This window comes from Dendropsophus ebraccatus, chromosome 6, assembly GCF_027789765.1.
Source record: "Dendropsophus ebraccatus isolate aDenEbr1 chromosome 6, aDenEbr1.pat, whole genome shotgun sequence".
NCBI classification, from domain to species: Eukaryota; Metazoa; Chordata; class Amphibia; order Anura; family Hylidae; genus Dendropsophus; species Dendropsophus ebraccatus.
This window is the reverse complement of record NC_091459.1, coordinates 3,172,543-3,198,042: the sequence shown is the minus strand read 5'-3', so window position 1 is coordinate 3,198,042 and position 25,500 is coordinate 3,172,543. Positions and strand designations below refer to the sequence as shown.

The following is a 25,500-nucleotide window of genomic DNA, read 5'->3' as shown; positions in this document are numbered from 1 at the left end:
CCCTGCCCCCTCACACTGCTCAATGTATTTCTGTCCCCTGCCCCCTCACACTGCTCAGTGTATTTCTGTCCCCTGCCCCCTCACATTAGCACTGCTCAATGTATTTCTGTCCCCTGCCCCCTCACACTGCTCAGTGTATTTCTGTCTCCTGCCCCCTCTCACACTGCTCAATGTATTTCTGTCCCCTGCCCCCTCACACTGCTCAGTGTATTTCTGTCTCCTGCCCCCTCTCACACTGCTCAGTGTATCTCTGTCCCCTGCCCCCTCACATTAGCACTGCTCAGTGTATTTCTGTCCCCTGCCCCCTCTCACACTGCTCAGTGTATTTCTGTCTCCTGCCCCCTCATACTGCTCAGTGTATTTCTGTCTCCTGCCCCCTCTCACACTGCTCAGTGTATTTCTGTCCCCTGCCCCCTCACACTGCTCAATGTATTTCTGTCCCCTGCCCCCTCACACTGCTCAGTGTATTTCTGTCCCCTGCCCCCTCACATTAGCACTGCTCAATGTATTTCTGTCCCCTGCCCCCTCACACTGCTCAGTGTATTTCTGTCTCCTGCCCCCTCTCACACTGCTCAATGTATTTCTGTCCCCTGCCCCCTCACACTGCTCAGTGTATTTCTGTCTCCTGCCCTCTCACTGCTCAGTGTATTTCTGTCTCCTGCCCCCTCACACTGCTCAGTGTATTTCTGTCCCCTGCCCCCTCACATTAGCACTGCTCAATGTATTTCTGTCCCCTGCCCCCTCACACTGCTCAGTGTATTTCTGTCTCCTGCCCCCTCATACTGCTCAGTGTATTTCTGTCCCCTGCCCCCTCACACTGCTCAGTGTATTTCTGTCTCCTGCCCCCTCATACTGCTCAGTGTATTTCTGTCTCCTGCCCCCTCACATTAGCACTGCTCAGTGTATTTCTGTCCCCTGCCCCCTCACATTAGCACTGCTCAGTGTATTTCTGTCCCCTGCCCCCTCACACTGCTCAGTGTATTTCTGTCTCCTGCCCCCCCTCACACTGCTCAGTGTATTTCTGTCCCCTGCCCCCTCACACTGCTCAGTGTATTTCTGTCCCCTGCCCCCTCACACTGCTCAGTGTATTTCTGTCTCCTGCCCCCTCATACTGCTCAGTGTATTTCTGTCCCCTGCCCCCTCACACTGCTCAGTGTATTTCTGTCTCCTGCCCCCTCATACTGCTCAGTGTATTTCTGTCTCCTGCCCCCTCACATTAGCACTGCTCAGTGTATTTCTGTCCCCTGCCCCCTCACATTAGCACTGCTCAGTGTATTTCTGTCTCCTGCCCCCTCACACTGCTCAGTGTATTTCTGTCCCCTGCCCCCTCATACTGCTCAGTGTATTTCTGTCCCCTGCCCCCTCACATTAGCACTGCTCAGTGTATTTCTGTCCCCTGCCCCCTCATACTGCTCAGTGTATTTCTGTCTCCTGCCCCCTCACACTGCTCAGTGTATTTCTGTCTCATGCCCTCTCACTGCTCAGTGTATTTCTGTCCCCTGCCCCCTCACATTAGCACTCCTCAGGGTATTACTGTCTCCTGCCCCCTCATACTGCTCAGTGTATTTCTGTCCCCTGCCCCCTCATACTGCTCAGTGTATTTCTGTCTCCTGCCCTCTCACTGCTCAGTGTATTTCTGTCTCCTGCCCCCTCTCACACTGCTCAGTGTATTTCTGTCCCCTGCCCCCTCACATTAGCACTGCTCAGTGTATTTCTGTCTCCTGCCCCCTCACACTGCTCAGTGTATTTCTGTCTCCTGCCCCCTCACACTGCTCAGTGTATTTCTGTCTCCTGCCCTCTCACTGCTCAGTGTATTTCTGTCCCCTGCCCCCTCACATTAGCACTCCTCAGGGTATTACTGTCCCCTGCCCTCTCACACTGCTCAGTGTATTTCTGTCCCCTGCCCCCTCACATTAGCACTGCTCGGTGTATTTCTGTCCCCTGCCCCCTCATACTGCTCAGTGTATTTCTGTCTCCTGCCCCCTCTCACACTGCTCAGTGTATTTCTGTCTCCTGCCCCCTCATATTAGCACTGCTCAGTGTATTTCTGTCTCCTGCCCCCTCATACTGCTCAGTGTATTTCTGTCCCCTGCCCCCTCACACTGCTCAGTGTATTTCTGTCCCCTGCCCCCTCATACTGCTCAGTGTATTTCTGTCTCCTGCCCCCTCATACTGCTCAGTGTATTTCTGTCCCCTGCCCCCTCACACTGCTCAGTGTATTTCTGTCTCCTGCCCCCTCACACTGCTTAGTGTATTTCTGTCTCCTGTCCCCTCATACTGCTCAGTGTATTTCTGTCCCCTGCCCCCTCACACTGCTTAGTGTATTTCTGTCTCCTGCCCTCTCACATTAGCACTGCTCAGTGTATTTCTGTCTCCTGCCCCCTCATACTGCTCAGTGTATTTCTGTCCCCTGCCCCCTCACATTAGCACTGCTCAGTGTATTTCTGTCTCCTGCCCCCTCATACTGCTCACTGTATTTCTGTCTCCTGCCCCCTCGTACTGCTCAGTGTATTTCTGTCCCCTGCCCCCTATCACACTGCTCAGTGTATTTCTGTCTCCTGCCCCCTCTCACACTGCTCAGTGTATTTCTGTCTCCTGCCCCCTCTCACACTGCTCAGTGTATTTCTGTCCCCTGCCCCCTCATACTGCTCAGTGTATTTCTGTCCCCTGCCCCCTCTCACACTGCTCAGTGTATCTCTGTCCCCTGCCCCCTCATACTGCTCAGTGTATTTCTGTCCCCTGCCCCCTCACATTAGCACTGCTCAGTATATTTCTGTCTCCTGCCCCCTCTCACACTGCTCTGTGTATTTCTGTCTCCTGCCCCCTCATACTGCTCAGTGTATTTCTGTCCCCTGCCCTCTCACACTGCTCAGTGTATTTCGGTCTCCTGCCCCCTCTCACACTGCTCAGTGTATTTCTGTCCCCTGCCCCCTCATACTGCTCAGTGTATTTCTGTCCCCTGCCCCCTCTCACACTGCTCAGTGTATTTCTGTCTCCTGCCCCCTCTCACACTGCTCAGTGTATTTCTGTCTCCTGCCCCCTCACACTGCTCAGTGTATTTCTGTCCCCTGCCCCCTCATACTGCTCAGTGTATTTCTGTCTCCTGCCCCCTCTCACACTGCTCAGTGTATCTCTGTCCCCTGCCCCCTCACATTAGCACTGCTCAGTGTATTTCTGTCCCCTGCCCCCTCTCACACTGCTCAGTGTATTTCTGTCTCCTGCCCCCTCTCACACTGCTCAGTGTATTTCTGTCTCCTGCCCCCTCTCACACTGCTCAGTGTATTTCTGTCCCCTGCCCCCTCATACTGCTCAGTGTATTTCTGTCCCCTGCCCCCTCTCACACTGCTCAGTGTATCTCTGTCCCCTGCCCCCTCATACTGCTCAGTGTATTTCTGTCCCCTGCCCCCTCACATTAGCACTGCTCAGTGTATTTCTGTCTCCTGCCCCCTCTCACACTGCTCTGTGTATTTCTGTCTCCTGCCCCCTCTCACACTGCTCAGTGTATTTCTGTCTCCTGCCCCCTCTCACACTGCTCAGTGTATTTCTGTCCCCTGCCCCCTCATACTGCTCAGTGTATTTCTGTCCCCTGCCCCCTCTCACACTGCTCAGTGTATCTCTGTCCCCTGCCCCCTCATACTGCTCAGTGTATTTCTGTCCCCTGCCCCCTCACATTAGCACTGCTCAGTGTATTTCTGTCTCCTGCCCCCTCTCACACTGCTCTGTGTATTTCTGTCTCCTGCCCCCTCATACTGCTCAGTGTATTTCTGTCCCCTGCCCTCTCACACTGCTCAGTGTATTTCGGTCTCCTGCCCCCTCTCACACTGCTCAGTGTATTTCTGTCCCCTGCCCCCTCATACTGCTCAGTGTATTTCTGTCCCCTGCCCCCTCTCACACTGCTCAGTGTATTTCTGTCTCCTGCCCCCTCTCACACTGCTCAGTGTATTTCTGTCTCCTGCCCCCTCACACTGCTCAGTGTATTTCTGTCCCCTGCCCCCTCATACTGCTCAGTGTATTTCTGTCTCCTGCCCCCTCTCACACTGCTCAGTGTATCTCTGTCCCCTGCCCCCTCACATTAGCACTGCTCAGTGTATTTCTGTCCCCTGCCCCCTCTCACACTGCTCAGTGTATTTCTGTCTCCTGCCCCCTCTCACACTGCTCAGTGTATTTCTGTCCCCTGCCCCCTCATACTGCTCAGTGTATCTCTGTCCCCTGCCCCCTCATACTGCTCAGTGTATCTCTGTCTCCTGCCCCCTCATACTGCTCAGTGTATCTCTGTCCCCTGCCCCCTCATACTGCTCAGTGTATCTCTGTCCCCTGCCCAGGTTGGGTTGAAAATGCTGGATGGTCTGAGGAAGTTAACAATAGTCAAAGGGGTTGTTCTTTAAGATTTTTTTTAAATCAACTCTTGACAGAAAGTTATAGATTTGTAATTTACTTCCATTAAAAAAAATCTCCAGTTTTCCAGTACTTATCAGTTGCTGTATGTCCTGCAGGAAGTGGTCTATTCTCTCCAGTCTTCCAGTACTTATCAGCTGCTGTATGTCATGTCAGGAACTGTCCAGAGCAGCAGCAAATCCCCATAGAAAACCTCTCCTGCTCTGGACAGTTCCTGACATGGACAGAGGTGGCAGCAGAGAGCACTGTGTCAGACTGGAAAGAATACACCACTTCCGGCAGGACATACAGCAGCTGATAAGTACTGGAAGACTGGAGAGAATACCACACTTCCTGCATGACATACAGCAGCTGATAAGTACTGGAAGACTGGAGATTTTTAATAGAAGTAAATTACAAATCTCTGGCACTTTCTTGCACCAGTTGATTGAAAGATTTTTTTTTGTGAACTATCCCTTTAAATATAATTTGTATAAAAGAATGATTGAGTATATGAGGATGCTACAATAGGGATCAGTATAAGGAGAGCGCGCAGGTGTCTATAGGGTGAGTGGACATCAGTCTGTGCTGGTAGCTGGGTTATTAGTCCTGTCTGTCACTATAATATCAGATGAATACTCAGCCTTCTTGTTTAGGTCACTTTTGAAGCAATCCGAGGTCGGACAGAGGTCGGGGATATCGCCATGGACAACATCGGAGTGAAGAAAGGACAGTGCGGTAAATGTCATCCACTTATCTAATGTGTCTTTGTATAAATGTCTGTAGCAGCTATTCCACTGGCTGGTATATATATATATATATATATATATATATATATATATATATATACTGCTTACCTGAATGTATAAGGCCATCAGTAAGGGCAGCTCCACCTGCCTATAGTTACCATAAGCAGAGTATGCCCATATTCACACATAGACTGGTGTAATCTGCCCCCAGCAACCAATCACAGCTCAGCTCTCACAGCAGCCAATCACAGCTCAGCTCTGACAGCAGCCAATCACAGCTCAGCTCTCACAGCAGCCAATCACAGCTCAGCTCTCATAGCGCCCAATCACAGCTCAGCTCTCACTGCAACCAATCACAGCTCAGCTCTCACAGCAGCCAATCACAGCTCAGCTCTCCGCTCTGGTGAAATGAAAGGTGAGCTGTTATTGGTTGCTGGGGCTGTTTCCATTTTTTTAATTATTATTATTATTTTTTTTTAAAACAATAAAACATAAAGGGGGGAGGGAGGGAAAACGGCTTCAGTGGTGCAGTGACTGGAAATCGGTACGGCCCAGCATATAGCAGGTAGCCTCCTCTAGTGCCATGATAGGCTCAACACACCGCGAGGTGACTAGATTGGCTGCTAACCGGACAGACAGGGGAGGGGGAAAGGAACCTGCAGATAACCACACTATGTTAACCCCTTCCTGGCGGCAATAAGCTGTAAATACCATAACTATGGAGACTGGCCCACACAGTCCACATGCACGTAGAAACCAGTGTACAGAGCCATAGGGACTCCACCCTGCAGGGCTGTCTGTGCTATTAGGCATCCATGGGCCAGGGCCTGGGGTTAGCACTGCTCATATAACAGCACTGATTGGCTGATGAGGAGCGAGGTAATGTATGCTGCAGGCCGGGGCTGCGGGATGCGGGGGGCTAAAGGGGCCGGCTTACATATCAGGTATGTGACCCCATAGAACTTCACTATACCAGGATCATCTGCAAACTCACAGTGTGATATCCACTGCAGATCTGGTACGTGTGAAGGCACCATAAAGGGGCACTCTGGCAAAAATCTTTTTCTTTTTTCTTTTAAATCAACTGGTTTCAGAAAGTTATACAGATTTGTAATTTAAATCCCCAGTCTTCCAGTACCTATCAGCTGCTGTATGTCTTGCAGGAAGTGGTGTATTCTCTCCAGTCTGACACAGTGCTCTCTGCTGCCACCTCTGTCCATGTCAGGAACTGTCCAGAGCAGCAGCAAATCCCCATAGAAAACCTCTCCTGCTCTGGACAGTTCCTGACATGGACAGAGGTGGCAGCAGAGAGCACTGTCAGACTGGAGAAAATACACCACTTCCTGCAGGACATACAGCAGCTGATAAGTACTGGAAGACTTGAGATTGTTAAATAGAAGTAAATATATATAACTTTCTGCAAGCTGATTTGAATGAAAAATATTTTAGCCAGAGTACCCCTTTAATTTAGGCCCAAATTCTGATACCTGACCCTGTTCTCGGACTCTGCAAGGTGTGGAGGGGGGAGAGGCCTTCTCCTGCGTCTAAATTGCATAATGTTCATGACGTATCATTTTTCAGATGTTTTCTATGACTGATTCACTGTGTTTTTTCATTTGAAATAGGAGCAACAATTGCCCCCAATTCGACCACCACCATTGTCCCGGCATCTCCAACCACATCCAAGCAGACCACTCCCCCAATAATATCAGGTAGGTGGGGACTGATGTTACAGTAATATCCTGACTGTGTAGCTGTATAGTAACGCCATCTTGGTTTCTACTGCAGGAGGTTCGTGTAGCGGTTATGGTGACCCCCATTATTTCACCTTTGATCATTACTATCACGGCTTCATGGGAAACTGCACTTACACCATGACAAAACTCTGCCAGGTGGATAGCGGTTTGCCGTACTTTAATGTGGAGGTTGAACATGAGTTCAGAGGAAGTAACACTCGTGTGTCCTATGTGAAAGAAGTCACTGTCTATGTCCGCAGCTACAAAATCAGCCTAGGGAAGCAGAGAGTGATAAAGGTGAGTGGGGATTGACGGCCACTGGTGACCGATTCACTGTATGTTGTGGTTCATCTGTATTAGGCTGTGTACACACACACAGGATTTCTGTCAGGCTTTTTTACCAAAATCAGAAGTGAAACTGACAGGGCAAAATTGTAATGGAAAGATTTGCAGTTTCTGTGTTCTCAATCCACTCCTGGTTTTGGTTAAAAATACTGAGCAAAAATACAGTGTGAACATAGCTTAAGGCTATGTTCATACAACATATCTTTTCGTAAAAGTACGTCCGTTGTTGCAATCGGCAACAACGGCCGGACTTTTCACAAAAAGATACGTTGCCTTGTGCTCTATGGGATCCCGGCTGGAGTGTATACACATAGTATACTCTCTGTCCAGGATCCCTCACGGCGCCGTAGAAAACTGAAATGTCAGTTTTCTGTGGCGGCTATTCAGTGAATAGCGGCCGCAGAAAACCCTGTCAGTTCACACAATAGAGTGAGTGGCTCCGGCCGTACACTGTGTATTGTGTGCTGTGGGGAGTTCTGATGCATGCGCGAACTTTGCTTCAGAACTTTGCGGCCCGAAAGATCATCCTGCCGGTACTGCAGGGAGATGAAATGGCCGGTGGACATAGCCTAAAGGTGAAAAAAAAATTACGAATTAAAAAATTTACATGTTCTCACATTAACTGCGTTGTGTACAGTCACCGTAAAAAAAAAAAAAGTCCTGTTGTAGTCCAGGTTTAGGCTAAGTTCACACAACATAAATTTTCAATAAATAACGGCCGTTGCAACAGCAGTCTCTAATTATTGGAAATTAAAATAACATTGTGTCCTATGGAATCCTGTCTGAAGTGTATACACACGCTGCATACACTTTAGCTGGGATTCCATGCAGCCGCATTGAATAGTGGCCGAACAAAACTGACAGTGCAGACAATGTAAAGTGTGGCTCCAGCCGCACTTCACATTGTCGGCTACGGTGATTTGGGGTGCGGGCACACCACAGTGAACTTTGCCGTCAGTGGCTGTTCTGTGACATGGCTGTGTCACAGAACGGCCGCTGTCTTACTAAATGTAAACCCAGCCTTAAATTGAGGACTGGTTGTTACTATTCTGTTTTTCAGTAGGGAATGTCCCTATGTATTTGCACCATATTAGAGTGGCTCCCATGATGTGGCTATCCAATCCCCAGGTGGTGGCTGATGGCTAAACAGGTTGGGTGATACAGGCTTTCCCAGCTAACTTGTGCGTCCATTGGCCATCCCATGTGAGTGTGGTTCTATCCTCATGTGCCTGACCAGCACCTCCAGCGTGGCTCTGACTTTTTGATCATTCTTTCTGCAGTTTTCTTTATTTGTTCTATTATACCTGCACAGGTGAACGAACAGGACCAGGTGTTGCCGTTGAGTTTATCTCCGGATGTGTTCATTGGCTTCAGTGGGCAGTACGTCGCGGTCACAGCCGCCTTTGGTCTACGAGTAAAATACGACGGAGATCACAGAGTTGAAGTAACATTATCCAACGACTTCCAAAATAAAGTGTGTGGGATCTGCGCCAATTTTAATTCAATCCGATATGATGATGATCTCAACCCCGACGGACAAAAAGAGCCAAATTCTGTCAGCTACGGAAACAGCTGGCAGGTGGGCAGTAACGCCAGGTAAGAGGTCTACAGCTTCTTATATTATCATATAAAAGAATAGAAAACTTTTATTGTAATGTAGACGGCTTTTCCCGATAATCCGAAAGATGCCCTTTTTTTTTTTTTTTTTTTTTTTTTTTTTTAAACCACTTGTACTATTGATTTCTGCAAAAAAGTTTCAAATGACAGGGACACTTTTTCCTGTCGGGGCCATTTGGAAATTTACAAAATAGTTTGAGGGAGTACAAAATAACGTAGTCATTTGCACACAGGCTATTTGCACATGGGCTATTATCAGTTCCTGAGTCCCCCGCACTCCCGCTCCTTATTCCCCCTGCATTCCTGCACCTGATTCCCCCCTAGCTCTCCCAGGGAAGCTCCACCTGTCAGACACAGCATGTGGCAGCTGATGGCGCGGAGGACAGTCGCTGGCGTGGGTGTGGACACGTCTGTAACACCGCAGCGGACAGCCGCAGCGGACGGCCGCTGCGGCGCACGCAACCAATAAGCAGGAGTGACAGGGGATGCGGCCTATCGCACGGCGGCCTTGTGCCCCCCCCACCTCCACACCGCGCTCCCTGACTGCTAAGGAGCGCGGTGAAGAAGTCAGCAGGCACATTTTACTATTAGCTGGGGGGCCGGGGGCCGGATCGAAGGACCTTGTGGGACGGACGTTCCCCACCCCTACTTTAAAGTAATACAAGGAATAACATGGTTGATAGAATGTCCTCTCTCCCCCTGCTCTAGCTGTTGACCTGCTATGGATGATAGCATACAGGTATCTGGAGCACAGGGGAAAATGCAGCATACGCAGAAGATCTTATTGCTAATAGTGGATCCAATGAAAAAAAACTTGACTCATTGGAAACATACTGGAAATGTTTTTTTACAGGTGTAATTTCAAGGTCAAATTATGGCTGTAACATAGCCATAAATTATTATTATATTATTATAACATTACCGTATATATTATTATTTCAAACCCAAGTGGATATAAGGGTGATGGGGGGGGGGGGTAACTTTACAGGATTGAGAGTCCTGATCTTTAGGAAAATAAAAGAATTGAGAAAGAAAGTGACAATCTGGAATGAGCTACAGATACCGATAAGATTTATCAACTTTAAACTATTCTTCTCTATTCCTGGATAATCAAACTTCATATATCCAGAAATGGAGTGATAGCAATTTTTTTGAAATTTTTCGCAAGAAGATAGAAGCAAATCTCCTGGTATATTGGAGAGGTATCATAGCCCATCTCTTCATGTCCTACCGCTTTGTAACACTTTTTTGCTGTCATCTCTTCAGCTGCTCACAGGCTTCTCCAGTTCCGCTATCATGTTCACCAGAGAAAGATGCAGTAATATGGAGCCATGAATCTTGTGGCAAGATAATAAACCCTGATATATTCCAGTCCTGCCATTCTATAGTGAATCCTCAGGACTACTTCTGGAACTGTCGCCAAGACATGTGTGAGCTTGATCTAGACCCGGACATCCTCTGTAGACACCTTCAGGCGTACGCAGATGCTTGTCATACTGCAGGGGTGACTCTACTTCCATGGAGAAATTCTACTTTTTGCCGTAAGTCGGGTTGTTTTTTCAGCTTTTATTTTAATATCTTTCTGTAACAATAGTAAGTTTGATTCGCTGATATAACCGGCACGTACAAAGATGTAGGAAACAGGAACTTGTTCTTTGTCTTTTTATAATATCTAAATAAACCTGATGGTCAAGTTCCCGATACTACAACATCTAATCCATCTTTTTTTTTTAAAGTTTCCACAATATCAACATGAGTTTACTGTATTTTCTGTAAAACATCTTCTATATATTTTTGGATCCAAATTATTTATTACATAGAAGGAAAAAGTAGAGAAGACAAAAATGAGCCTCAAAGATAAAGGTGAATATTTTTATGTAACAAATAAATGGAACTTTTCTAAACCTTCTGTATTCTGCAGCCCTGACGTGTCCAGAGAACAGTCACTATGAGCAGTGCGGCACAGCCTGCCCAGCCACGTGTGTCCATCCAACATCGCCATCCTCATGTTCTCTGCCATGTGCTGAAGGATGTTTTTGTGATGCCGGCTATGTCCTCTATAATAATGAATGTGTTCCCAGTCACCAGTGCGGATGTTGGGAAGACGGAGAACATTACCCTGTAGGCTTTGAATTCTGGACGGACGATTCATGTGCTACTAGATGTAGCTGTCCTTCAGCGGGAAGCAGCTTAGTCTGTAACTCGGCTTCATGCCCACCTGAAAAATACTGTGGTGTGAACAACGGAGTCCCTGGCTGCTACGACCTTGTATATGGAGAATGCACAGTTCATGGTGACCCGCATTACAATACGTTTGATAAAGAAGTACACCACTTTATGGGCACCTGCACCTACACCCTCTCTAAGGCTTGTAACCTGATACAAGAAAACTTATACAAGCCATACTTTAATATCGAAGCCAAGAATGAGCATAGAGGCAACCCAACCGTGTCGTGGATCAGGAGCGTGACATTGGACGTTTACAACTACACCATAAAAATGGTGAAAAATGAGCCCAGCAGAGTCTTGGTAGGTTTAGAAATGGGAAGTCGTTTTACAATTTAGAAGTATTGTTTGCGTGGTTCAATCTAATATTTCGCTACTTGTTTTCTAGCTTAATGGTGTCTGGACAAATCTACCAGTTATGCTGTTTAACAAAGAAGATTCCAGATTGATGGTGCATGTGATCAGGAGTGGTAGATATATTGTCGCAGAAGCCGATTTCTACCTCCGAGTCTCTTACGATACTGATCATACGGTTTCTGTGATGGTGCCGTCCTTCTATTATAACATGACATGTGGAATGTGTGGGAATTTTAATGGCATTCGACATGATGACTTCCTGATGCCTAATGGACAACTGGCCCAGAACTCCAATCAGCTGGGAGAGAGCTGGAGGGTGGAAGACGATGATCCATTGTGTAACACGGTTGTCCCTACACCGCCACCACCATGTCCACCAGAGAAGGAGGAACTTTATGGAAGTGATGCTTTCTGTGGCTTGTTAACTAATAAAAATGGTCCCTTCCAATCCTGCATATCAGCAATCAACCCCGAGCGCTTCTTCGACAGCTGTGTGTATGATCTCTGTGAACTTGGAGACGACGCTTTATGTCAAGTGCTAGAGGCCTATGCTGATGCCTGTCAGAGGGCTGGTGTTGTCATTGCTTGGCGAAACTCTTCTTTCTGTCGTAAGTATTCTTTCAATGGGCACAAAATTTTAATGAAATGATACATAAATCACTAGTACAAATGAGAGTGAGAAACCTTATAATATATCTTATCAGAGAAAAATGCTTTTTTCTCCACATGCGCTGTAACAAGCGGCCTAGCTATGCATAAATGAATATGCATAGTGGGCGGGCAGGGAGGGGGCAGGCTAGGCGGGACAAGCAGGTGCTCTGGGAGCATGGGGAACGCCCCAAATACTCCAAGCACGCTAATTAGCATATTAGCAATTGCCCAAAAACACCACTATAACGGGCCCGACTGGAATAAGAAGAACAGCCTGGGATTCCAAAGGTAAATAGCGGCTGGCTCATATCAGCACGTTCACTGGCCCGAAGGAGTACGAGAGAGTATGGTCGGTATGGTAATTCTGAATGAATAGGGAGGAGGAGGGGAGCGCAGGGGTGGAGAGGGTTTTTGCTTTTTTGGGGAAGAAGGGTGTTGCATATTGGGGTAAAATAGAAAGTGAAAAAGGAGGTGAGGTGAATTGGGTTCTCCCAAGTAAATTGAAGCGGTGTAGAAAGGTACGGGCGTCTTCTCTCTCCACATATATTTGAAATAGTAAAAGGAACCATGAACGGAAGAGATCATGAGAGAGAGTAACTGAGTGTAACAAAGTATAGGTTTAACTCCTTGTGACAAAAACCCCACTTTTTTATGAGTTTGGCTATTTGTAACATTTCCCTATCTTTTATTTGTGCTCAGCCCTGAAATGTCCTACAAACAGTCATTACAATGCGTGCACCAGCGCCTGCCCCGACACATGCTCAGAGAGTATAAGCCACTGCAATAAGCCGTGTACTGATGGCTGTGAGTGTGATGACGGCTTTGTTCTCAGCGGAAGCTCTTGTGTTCCCGTCAACGACTGCGGATGCAATTATGATGGCAAATACTACCAGGTCAGTAGTTAGTACAATGCTACTAACATTTGGATAACACTTTATTTTTCCATGAACAGAGCTATTATAAAGGCTTGTTTTTTGCAGGAACAGCTTTTGCATTGTCACCTTTCATTTTACCATGAAATGTAATATTTTTTTTAGTACAGGCAGATTTAAAGGACAACTCCGGGCGGGGGGATTTGTAAAGGGGGCCGATGCTGCATTCCTCCTAACCAGCTGATAGTTCCCCTTTAATTGATCATCACCGGCACGGGGATTCCAGTGCCTCGGCCCTTTTTTTAAATGCCGCCCAGTTCCCGGTGCTCTGCGCTGGTCTGCTCCCGAGCACCAGTCTAGCTCTACGCACTGGAGATGGGCCTGCTGCCCTCGAGTGTGGCGATATCGCCTCAGCTTGGTGATACGGCTACATTGATTCTAATGGGACTGCGTCACGGAGGGGATATCACCAAACTGATGGGTGGTGGGCCGGTGGTGCTCCGGGGTGGGCCGTTGCTTAGGAAATGACCAGAGCTGTGCATGGAAACTGGGCGGAGTTTCAAAACAAGTACAGCGCCATCAGCATCCCCACGTCAGCGCCAATCGATTATAAAAATGATTGTCCATTCACTTTTATCCTGGACAACCCCTCTAACATTTGTTGTCGAAGATTCTTTCATCATACACACTAACACCTGATATTATACTTGACAGAAAGATGAGATGTTCTGGGATGGAGAATGTGAGAGATACTGTCACTGCGTAGGAAACAATGAGATGAACTGTATGGAGCAGTCATGTGGACCTCATGAAATATGTAAAGTACAGGATGGCGTCAAGACTTGTGTAGCAGCCAACACTGCAATCTGCCACATATATGGAGATCCCCATTACATCACTTTTGATGGGACGTTGTACCATTTCCAAGGAGCGTGCAATTATACAGTGGTGGAGACCTGCGGAAACGCATCAGCCGTAAACTTTTTAGTCACAACCAGGAATGAACACAGAGGAAACCCGACCTGGACAGCAATAAATTCCGTGGCTGTTAGGATCGATAGTCTTCATATCATATTGGGAAAAAATCGAGTTGTGGAGGTAGAGTACTCTTCCATCTTTTTCCTCTCTCTAATGTGGAATACAGAATAGTAACGTCAGCACTATGTCACTCATCCTTCTTCTTTAGATAAACGGAGTCATTACGTCATTGCCGGTGAACTCAATCCATGGCATCTCCATCCAGTTGAGTGGCTCTTTTGTTGTCCTACAAACGATCTTTGGGCTTGAAGTCAAATTTAACGGAGATCATGAGCTTTTTGTTAAAGTGAACGAGAACTTTAAGGATCAACTTTGTGGTCTGTGTGGCACCTACAATGGTAACAATCTAGATGACTTTCTGACCCCCGGAGGTGTATTAGCACCAAATTCCAATGACTTTGGAAAGAGCTGGCGTATTCCCGATGATAATTGGATGTAAGTACAGACCTTCCATTTCTCTCCTTATTTAGTTAGAATTGAAGGGGTCACCTTTCTTAGCTTCCCAGCGCTCCACTTCTACTTCAGTGTCATTCGGGGAGAACAACTTTCCAGGTCATCAATTCAATCATCACATGCAGGCAAAACTACAACAAGTCTATGTTCAGACCCTGTAAAACAGTGGACGTTGCTTAACGTGTTTAAAGCCCATTGTAAGCTGCCACCATATGGCTGTGTCTGAGGCTATGTTCACACAATCTGCAGAGTGTCGCCCCACTATTCATTAGAAGGGGTGGATGGCCAGGTGTGATTGGACAGTAGTCTCACCCCCAGAGCACAAACTCGTCTCATTAGCATATGGATAAAACTACGTCACTGAGGATCAAAGTAAAGATCTTCACCCTCAGCACCTTGTCTACCATGGGGATATATCAGCAGGTTAGATGCTTCCTGCTCTTTATTAAAGTTTACAAAAATAAGATAATGCTTATAGAATGCCATGTGTATGCCCACTGCCTATACCATGCGTATGCCCACTGCCTATACCATGCGTATGCCCACTGCCTATACCATGCGTATGCCCACTGACTATACCATGTGTATGCCCACTGCCTATACCATGTGTATGCCCACTGACTATACCATGTGTATTCACACTGCCTATACCATGCGTATGCCTACTGCCTATACCATGCATATGCCCACTGCCTATACCATGCGAATGCCCACTGCCTATGCCATGCCTATGGTATTATCAGCTGCTGTATGTCGTGCAGGAAGTGGTGTATTCTCTCCAGTGTGACACATTGCTCTTTGCTGCCACCTCTTCCCATGTCAGGAACTGCCCAGAGCAGGAGAGGTTTTCTATGGGGATTTGCTGCTGCTCTGGACAGTTCCTGACATGGACAGAGGTGGCAGCAGAGAGCACTGTAACAGACTGGAGAGAATACGCCCCTTCCTGTAGGACATACAGCAGCTGATAAATACTGGAAGACTAGTAAACTACTCCTTTAATGTTAAATCACACAACACATGGTTTCTATTTGTAGCATGCAGTTACAGGGTCACACAACTTACATGCCTTAGAGTCACATAGTTTAGATGAATAAAAGTAAAAAAAACTGCGTGAAATAAATGAACACACTAACTATTATCCCTTTAAATGACTTCTCTATGATGTCATGCAGCTGTGAAGATGATGTTGTTGATCCTCCTCCTTGTGATCCTGCACTGGAAATCAAATACGAAGATGAATGCCGAGTGATCCTATCGGGCAGCGGTCCTTTCAGAGATTGCCATGAGCACATTCTCCCCCAGTTATACTTTGAGAACTGTGTCTATGACCTGTGTGCCACCGGTGGTGACCAGGATCAGTACTGCGATGCCTTGGAAGCTTATGCTGCGGCCTGTGAGAATGCAGGGGTGACTATAGGAGACTGGAGAGAAGACACTGTGTGCGGTAGGTGACCTTACCTTCTCCCATACAATATATTCTCTTTATCTAGCTGTATATGTCCATCAACATTACATAATAATATTCTATTGTAGAACAGTTTGTGCTAAATGTGTCTATATGTTTACTTAATGCAAAATTAAAGGGCTGTTCTGATCTTGGCATTAATTGCACATTTCCTGGATGGGAATTCCCCTTTTAGCATTTTTCTTATAGGGGTAGTTCAGCAAAAAAATTTCCCATGAAATCAACAAGTGCCAAAAAGTGCCAGAAAGTTATATAGATCTGTAATTTACTTCTTTTAAAAATATCCAACCTTCCAGTACTTATGAGCTGCTGTATGTCCTGCGGGAAGTGGTGTATTCTCTCCAGTCTGACACAGTGCCCTCTGCTGCCACCTCTGTCCATGTCAGGAACTGTCCAGAGCAGGAGAGGTTTTCTATGGGGATTTGCTGCTGCTCTGGACAGCTCCTGACATGGACAGAGGTGGCAGCAGAGAGCACTGTGTCAGACTGGAAAGAATACACCACTTCCTGCAGGACATACAGCAGCTGATCAGTACTGGAAGACTGGAGATTTTTTTAATAGAAGTAAATTACAACTCTATATAACTTTCTGGTACCAGTTTATTTGAAAGATTTTGTTTGTGTACTACCCCTTTAGTAATCCTAATAAAGATTTGCCACCATTTTGCTGCTGTAGTGTATGTTATAGCTTGCTGTCCTGCTGAATGTAACATGAATCTGGAAGCATAACTCTCTTGGTTGTGTTGTGCTATGTTGGTTTGCCCTGTTTTCCCTTCCCACAGTGGCGGTATAGCAGCTGGGTCTAGGAGGGGAAGAAAGTTGTACACAGCAGATGGGATCACACAGGCTGTAAATAGGGAGCAAATCTTAAAGGGAAACTAACAGCAGGTTAGACGCATGCAGCCTGCAGTATGTCCCTATAGCACACAAGGCACTGAGGATGAAGGTATCTTTCTTACCTGTGGTTTGGTGCACTGGGGGTGGGACTACCACTGATCCAGCCAGCTAGCCCACCCCTCCTAATGAATATTGGGGTCACTCTGGTGTTCATTACTGCAGAGGGCTTGAGGAATTTTCACAAGGAGGGGTGGGCTAGGGGTACGGACCGGGGGCATTAATACAGGTAGTTATAAAAATGGCTGTAAGATTCATGGACATCAGTGTGATTTATAAAGGGTCAGATCTCTCCTGACCTGCACAATGTTCTGGGTTGTATTATTGCAAACAGATATACCAGGTACAATAGATACAATAGATATAACAGGTACAATAGATACAATAGATATAACAGGTACAATAGATACAATAGATATAACAAGTACAATAGATATAACAGATATAACAGGTACAATAGATATAACAGGTACAATAGATATAACAGATATACCAGGTACAATAGATACAATAGATATAACAGATATAACAGGTACAATAGATACAGCAGATATAACAGGTACAATAGATACAACAGATATAACAGATATACCAGGTACAATAGATACAATAGATATACCAGGTACAATAGATACAATAGATATAAGAGGTACAATAGATACAATAGATATAATAGATACAATAGATATAACAGATATAGCAGGTACAATAGATACAGCAGATATAACAGGTACAATAGATATAATAGATACAATAGATATAACAGATATAGCAGGTACAATAGATACAGCAGATACAACAGATATAACAGATATACCAGGTACAATAGATACAATAGATATAACAGGTACAATAGATACAATTGGTATAACAGGTACAATAAATACAATAGATATAACAAGTACAATAGATATAACAGATATAACAGATATACCAGGTACAATAGATATAACAGGTACAATAGATACAACAGATATAGCAGGTACAATAGATACAATAGATACAGCAGATATAACAGGTACAATAGATACAACAGATATAACAGATATAACAGGTACAATAGATACAACAGATATAACAGATATAACAGATATACCAGATGCAATAGATATACCAGGTACAATAGATATACCAGGTACAATAGATACAATAGATATAACAGGTACAATAGATACAATTGATATAATAGGTACAATAGATACAATTGATATAACAGGTACAATAGATACAATAGATATAATAGATACAATAGATATTAAAGATATAGCAGGTACAATAGATACAGCAGATATAACAGGTACAATAGATATAACAGGTACAATAGATATAATAGATACAATAGATATAACAGATATAGCAGGTACAATAGATACAATAGATATAACAGATATAACAGGTACAATAGATACAATAGATATAATAGATACAATAGATATTAAAGATATAGCAGGTACAATAGATACAGCAGATATAACAGGTACAATAGATATAACAGGTACAATAGATATAATAGATACAATAGATATAACAGATATAGCAGGTACAATAGATACAATAGATATAACAGATATAGCAGGTACAATAGATACAATAGATATAACAGATATAGCAGGTACAATAGATACAATAGATATAACAGATATAGCAGGTACAATAGATACAATAGATATAACAGATATAGCAGGTACAATAGATACAGCAGATACAACAGATATAACAGATATAGCAGGTACAATAGATACAATAGATATACCAGGTACAATAGATACAATAGATATAACAGGTACAATAGATACAATAGATATAACAAGTACAATAGATATAACAAGTACAATAGATATAACAGATATACCAGGTACAATAGATATAACAGGTACAATAGATACAATAGATATAATAGATACAACAGATATACCAGGTACAATAGATACAATAGATATACCAGGTACAATAGATACAATAGATATAACAGATATACCAGGTACAATAGATACAACAGATATACCAGGTACAATAGATACAACAGATATAACAGATATACCAGGTACAATAGATACAATAGATATAACAGGTACAATAGATACAATAAATCCAGTGTGGCAGAAATGTGAATTGTGTGAATTGGTAACAGTCCAGATTGCTGCCTGCAGCCCCTCTCCCTGGCCCTCTAGGTCCCTGGAGCCGTCAGTGGTCCCGCCGTGCGTCCTGGTGGCAGCAGCCCCAGTCTGAGGGTAGGATAATAGACGTAGTAGTACAAGAGATCCTGCACAGTACTGCCACTATTCCACACTGACAGTCAGGATAACAGCAGCCGGTACTTGCTGTACTTGACCTACCACATATTGGGGCCCCCATAGGTCTTTTTACTGACTTCCTATGAATTCACTTGAAAAGGGAAAGAATAATTTATAAAGTGATGTTTTTAAAACTTTGGTTTTTACTATATTTTTAACATGCAGTTTACCTTATTCTCCTCAGGGGCACCGGATACTACAACCACAAGCACAGCTACTACCACCACCACCACCACAACTACTCCAACAACTACTCCAACAACTACCACTACTCCCCCAATCCCACCAGGTACAGTAAATAAACCTCCGGCAAATGAATTGGTGATGCAGCTGTTTATGGTGCGCTCCTGTACTCACATATTTTTGGACTATAATATGATAACTATTATAATATATATATATATATATATATATATATATATATATATATATATATATAGTGATTTATTCTTATGTATTGGCCATCAGGCTGATAATACTTGTCGTGTTTCTCTATAGGAGGGCCCTTGATTTAAAGAAAAACAACAACTTTTTGCATATTTTTTTTCATAATTCCTAAATTATATTCACCACAGAAGGAAGATTTTAATATAAAATTTTCCTCATTTTTTCTCATGCATTAAGCTTGCAGAGCCTATAGCCCTAACCTCAGCCGTCCATGTTCATTCTATATCATAAATCCTTATTAGTGTGTACTGTATGTGTGGAAACACTTTTCTTCATGTGTGTAATCCAGTCAGGGAATCCCCATCCAGATTTCCTATTTTTAAATTATTTTGTTGCAATAAATATGCAGTATGAAGGTTTTCACGCATGAAGCAAAAAACTGTTGCAGATGGAACAGGCATATGGTCTGCATGGGGCCCAACTATAATGTATTGTCTATGTTCTTCATCCAATTACACTTACATTAGCTGCTATTAAAGTTGATAAACATAACATTAGAAAGTAATAAAAAAAGAATAAAACTCCCAGAATGCGGAATCTGTCTTTTAGGTTTATGTGCTGTCTGGCTCTTATTATGTCTCATGTGTTCACAGGGTCATGTGAGGTCAATGGAGATCCCCATTATTACACCTTTGATAACCAAGTCCATCACTTCATGGGCACCTGCACTTACACTTTATCCAAACTCTGTGACCATGATGGAGATCTGACAGACTTCAATGTGGAAGCAGCAAATGAGCACAGAGGAGGAAATACTAGAGTGTCCTATGTCTCGTCTGTGAGTGTGGACGTGCACGGATCCCGCATCACACTGGAGCAGAACAGACGGGTCACGGTAAGTTACTGATCTATCCCCATTACTGAGTATACTATAAGAGCCTAACATTACCACGTTATAGGATAATAAATGATATTTACTATAAATGGATCCTATATATACAGCAGAAAAAGAAGAGGTACATGGCCGTCTCTCCTATCTAATAATTGGCTTCTTAAAAAAAAAACAACTTTAATCACGTAGCATACTGAAGTATATTTTTCTATATGAAATACGGCTGTTTTTATTCCATATTTTACAGATGTTTTTTCCTTCTATTCTACCTATCTGTTATTTCTATGACTGCAGGTGGATGGGGATGTTGTCACCTTACCAGCAGCTCTAGTTCCGGGTATTAATATCTTCCTGAGTGGACATGATGTTGTGGTCACTACAGCTTTTGGCCTGAATGTAAAGTTTGATGGAAACCATAGAGTGGTGGTGACTGTTCCGGCTGAATATGCAGAGAAAGTGTGCGGCCTGTGCGGTAATTTCAATGGGAACCAGACTGATGACTTCCTAAACCCAGATGGAGGATTAGAGCCGGACTCCAACAGCCTTGGGAACAGTTGGCAGGTGGACAATGACACCAGGTCGGTCACTGTTACCTATAATTATGTGACTGATATATTACTGCTGTTTGTGGCTTCTGTTCTGCTGGATGATTCCTTATATACTCTATCTAAGCATAGGACACAAGTCACTGGCACCGAGATGGATTTCTAATCTGATTCGTCTTTTATGAATCTTTGTAACTCTTCCTACTGCCAACAAGCTCAGGGGAACCGTATTCTATCCCAGAATGGGAGTCTATGTGTCCGCTATGTGAATGAAGCAGGAGCTGAGGATGCTGTCACTCTATGTAATAAGTATGAGAGTGCGGAAGGAGCTGAGCCCGGTACTCGGCCATCTATGTCAGTCCCATAATGAGTGAACTCACATAGCGGACAAGAGACCTGGGTTCTCATGGGAGGTGGCGGGAAGATCAGATACTTATAGACTATCCTGTGAATAGGAGATGGTATAATTGTAGGATAATCCCTTTAATCTTACTTTAAAATCACTGGACTGTTGAATCAGGCAGCATGGAAACAGTTAATAGTAGTACTGTCACTGTATATATAGACTTGGTTATCAATATATTTGAGATATTGTATTAATAAGCAAGTATTCTCTCTATAAGATGTACACCTGGAGAAGAAGTCCAGCCAGACTGCACTGATGATGAGAAGGACGCCATTGCCAGTAACAGCTTCTGTGGAATCATCACTGACAAGAATGGTCCATTCAAAGACTGCCATGGAGCCGTGGACCCTCTGGTCTATTTCAACAATTGTGCCTATGACTTGTGTGAACTCAATCTGCACCCTGGCGTCCTGTGTGACAGTCTTCAGTCCTATGCACAAGCTTGTCAGTCTCATGGAATCACAATAAGTCCCTGGAGAAATGAAACTTTCTGTCGTAAGTTCTACAAGACGATGTAGTAATATATTGTAACATTATACCAACTCATTCCTGCATTATACCAACTCATTCCTGCATTATACCAACTCATTCCTATATTATACCAACTCATTCCTACATTATACCAACTCATTCCTACATTATACCAACTCATTCCTATATTATACCAACTCATTCCTGTATTATACCAACTCATTCCTACATTATACTAACTCATTCCTATATTATACCAACTCATTCCTGTATTATACCAACTCATTCCTATATTATACCAACTCATTCCTGCATTATACCAACTCATTCCTGCATTATACCAACTCATTCCTGTATTATACCAACTCATTCCTGTATTATACCAACTCATTCCTATATTATACCAACTCATTCCTGTATTATACCAACTCATTCCTATATTATACCAACTCATTCCTACATTATACCAACTCATTCCTACATTATACCAACTCATTCCTATATTATACCAACTCATTCCTATATTATACCAACTCATTCCTATATTATATCAACTCATTCCTGTATTATACCAACTCATTCCTACATTATACCAACTCATTCCTACATTATACCAACTCATTCCTATATTATACCAACTCATTCATATATTATAACAACTCATTCATATATTGTACCAACTTATTCCTGTATTATACCAACTCACTCCTATATTATACCAACTCATTCCTGTATTATACCAACTCATTCCTATATTATACCAACTCATTCCTACATTATACCAACTCATTCCTACATTATACCAACTCATTCCTATATTATACCAACTCATTCCTATATTATACCAACTCATTCCTATATTATACCAATTCATTCCTATATTATACCAACTCATTCCTATATTATACCAACTCATTCCTACATTATACCAACCAGGGGCTGGCTGGCAAATTTTAGCCCGGGGGGCAAGTACACAGCACTGGCCCATGAGTAGCAGACTGGCGGCCCATCCTTAAAGGACCACTCTGGCCTCTAACCTCTTACCTATAACATCTTCGGTCCTTCCAGTCATTGGTGACCAAATATCCTACTGTGCCCTGTGAAAGGGTCAGAACTCACTTTCCTGTATAAGTCTATTGGGCGGCTCAGTGATGACACGAAACGGACCTCTATCATACTGAGTATAAGATGCTGGGAAAGCTGGGGTTACTGTATTTTTACAATAGTTTACATCACTCGATGTACTTCTGTATATATGTCTCCTCTATGTACTCTTGTATATATATGTATCCTCTATGTACTACTGTATATATGCCTCCCCCTGTATATATGTATCCTCTATGTACTGCTGTATATATGTATCCTCTATGTAGCAGGGACACATGCAGGCAGGGGCATTTCCGGGATAAGCGAGGGGGTGGGGGTGGGGATAGCGGGACACATGGTGCCTCCATCTAGGTAGAGTGTAGTAGTGGAGATATAGTGGATAAGGGGTGTAGTAGTACAGATATAGATATGAGGTGTATTAGTAATACAGATGAGGGGCATTAGTAGTAGTAGTAGAGGTAAAGATGAAGGGTGAGGTAGTACAGGTATAGATATGGGGTGTATTAGTAATACAGATGAGGGGGATTAGTAGTAGTACAGGTAAAGATGAGGGGTGTATTAGTAGTAAAGATGAGGGGAATTAGTAGTACAGGTATAGATGTGGGCTGTAGTAGTACAGGTATAGATGAGGGGTGTAGTAGAAGTAGTAGTACAGGTATAGATGAGAGGTGCAGTAGTAATAAAGGTATAAATGAGAGGTGACAGGGGCATACTGGGGGAAACTGGGGCAGCTGGGCGTGATTGGGGCAGGAGTGCACATATCCCTCCTCCTCTCACCCCGGCACACAGGTTCCCCTCCCGGCCACACGTGCAGGTTCCCGGTCTCTGGAGGAGGCCGCAGGCAGGGCTGTATTACCAGCTGCTGCTGCCCTAGGCACTAAACCTGGAGATGCCCCATCTTCAAGCACCTATTGGCGATACCAGACCTGACCAATACCACCATACCCCCCACCCCCCTGGAAAAGACACCAGATTTACTGGCAAGTCTGAACGGGAGAAGGGAAACTAAAAAAATAAAAACAAAAGAATTAGTTTTTTCTGTCCCCCTGCTCCCTGGTGCTGCCCCCCTGCAAGGTGCTGCCCTAGGCATCGGACCACAGGTGCCTAGTGGTAAATACGGCCCTGGCCGCAGGGACTGTAGTGGTGATAGCGTCACTGCCATTACTGGAGCTGTACAGCGGGATCGGGGGATGCAGATCCCGCTGTTCAGCTCCAGGACCTGAAGCGACGCTATCACCACTACAGTCCCTGCAGCCTCCTCCAGAGACCGGGACCTGCACGTGTGGCCGGGAGGGGAACTGGACGTGATATGTATAGCTGGGGCAGGTCAGTCGCGGCTCTGTTAGGCGGACTGCCCGACCGCCCTGCACCTCACCTCCGGCGCGACACTCCACGCACCGCCGCCCGCCATGCACCTCACCTCCGCGCCGCCTGCTTGACCTGCAACTCCAGCCCAGCCGCCAACCCATCACTCTACGCTGCTCTGCCTGCAGTGATTTTTTGTGAAAATTTAATTTATGATTTTAATCGAAATCGATTATAACCTTCTGGGCAAATTTATTTGATTAATCGCCCAGCCCTAACTCCTCTGTATGTCTCCTCCTGTATATATGTCTCCTCTATATACTCCTCTGTATGTCTCCTCCTGTATATATGTATCCTCTATGTACTGCTGTGTATGTCTCCTCCTGTATATATGTCTCCTCTATATACTCCTCTGTATGTCTCCTCCTGTATATATGTCTCCTCTATATACTCCTCTGTATGTATCCTCCTGTACATATGTATCCTCTATATACTCCTGTGTATGTCTCCTCCTGTATATATGTATCCTCTATATACTCCTCTGTATGTCTCCTCCTGTATATATGTATCCTCTATGTACTGCTGTGTATGTCTCCTCCTGTATATATGTATCCTCTATATACTCCTCTGTATGTCTCCTCCTGTATATATGTATCCTCTATGTACTGCTGTGTATGTCTCCTCCTGTATATATGTATCCTCTATATACTCCTCTGTATGTATCCTCTATGTACTGCTGTGTATGTCTCCTCCTGTATATATGTATCCTCTATATCAGGGGTCCTCAACTGGCGGACCGCGGTCCGAACCCGGACCGCGGAGGCCAGCTGTCCGGACCCCTGGTCAGACCTCCTAACCGCCCCGGATCCGGTCCGTCCCGCTCCCCACCGCACTGCCTCCCGCCCCATAGGCGTACTGTCCTTAGATGTCAGTATGCCTGTGGGGCTGGGGGCAGTGTCGGTCCGGCCCCCGGCTGATACGCGCTCTCTGGGGATGTCCCGGGGATTCCCCAGCAGAGCGCGCACCACAGACCTCAGTGTACGCTGCCGGCCTGTCCTTCCCGGAAGTGCAGGCCGGCGGCGTACGCTGAGGTCACTGATGCGAGCTCTGCTGGGGAATCCCCGGGACATCCCTACAGAGCGCGTATCAGCCGGGGGCCGGACCGACGGGAAGAGAAGAAGACAGCCGCAGCGGGGAACGAGGTGCTAGGTGAGTTGTTTTTGTTATTTTTTTTTTCTGTCTGGGGGGCATCTACAAGGGGAGAGCGCACAGGTGGACTATATACTACAGGGGGGACCTCACAGGGGGCTATATACT

General features: G+C 44.8%; 1 protein-coding gene across 6 annotated transcripts in view; it reads left to right on the top strand.

The window, feature by feature from the left end:
- LOC138795392 (uncharacterized) overlaps positions 1-25,500 on the top strand; it is a 145,471-nt gene that overhangs the window by 10,325 nt on the left and 109,646 nt on the right. For all 6 annotated transcript variants that reach the window (XM_069974397.1, XM_069974402.1, XM_069974398.1 and 3 more), the window contains exons 5-19: positions 5,031-5,112; positions 6,749-6,835; positions 6,912-7,156; positions 8,517-8,800; positions 10,088-10,362; positions 10,743-11,350; positions 11,436-12,012; positions 12,755-12,948; positions 13,642-14,025; positions 14,114-14,400; positions 15,591-15,862; positions 19,255-19,359; positions 20,111-20,352; positions 20,644-20,927; positions 21,518-21,795. In XM_069974397.1, coding sequence (XP_069830498.1) covers positions 5,031-5,112; positions 6,749-6,835; positions 6,912-7,156; positions 8,517-8,800; positions 10,088-10,362; positions 10,743-11,350; positions 11,436-12,012; positions 12,755-12,948; positions 13,642-14,025; positions 14,114-14,400; positions 15,591-15,862; positions 19,255-19,359; positions 20,111-20,352; positions 20,644-20,927; positions 21,518-21,795 — 4,204 coding nt within the window. The remainder of the gene's footprint in view (positions 1-5,030; positions 5,113-6,748; positions 6,836-6,911; positions 7,157-8,516; positions 8,801-10,087; positions 10,363-10,742; positions 11,351-11,435; positions 12,013-12,754; positions 12,949-13,641; positions 14,026-14,113; positions 14,401-15,590; positions 15,863-19,254; positions 19,360-20,110; positions 20,353-20,643; positions 20,928-21,517; positions 21,796-25,500) is intronic.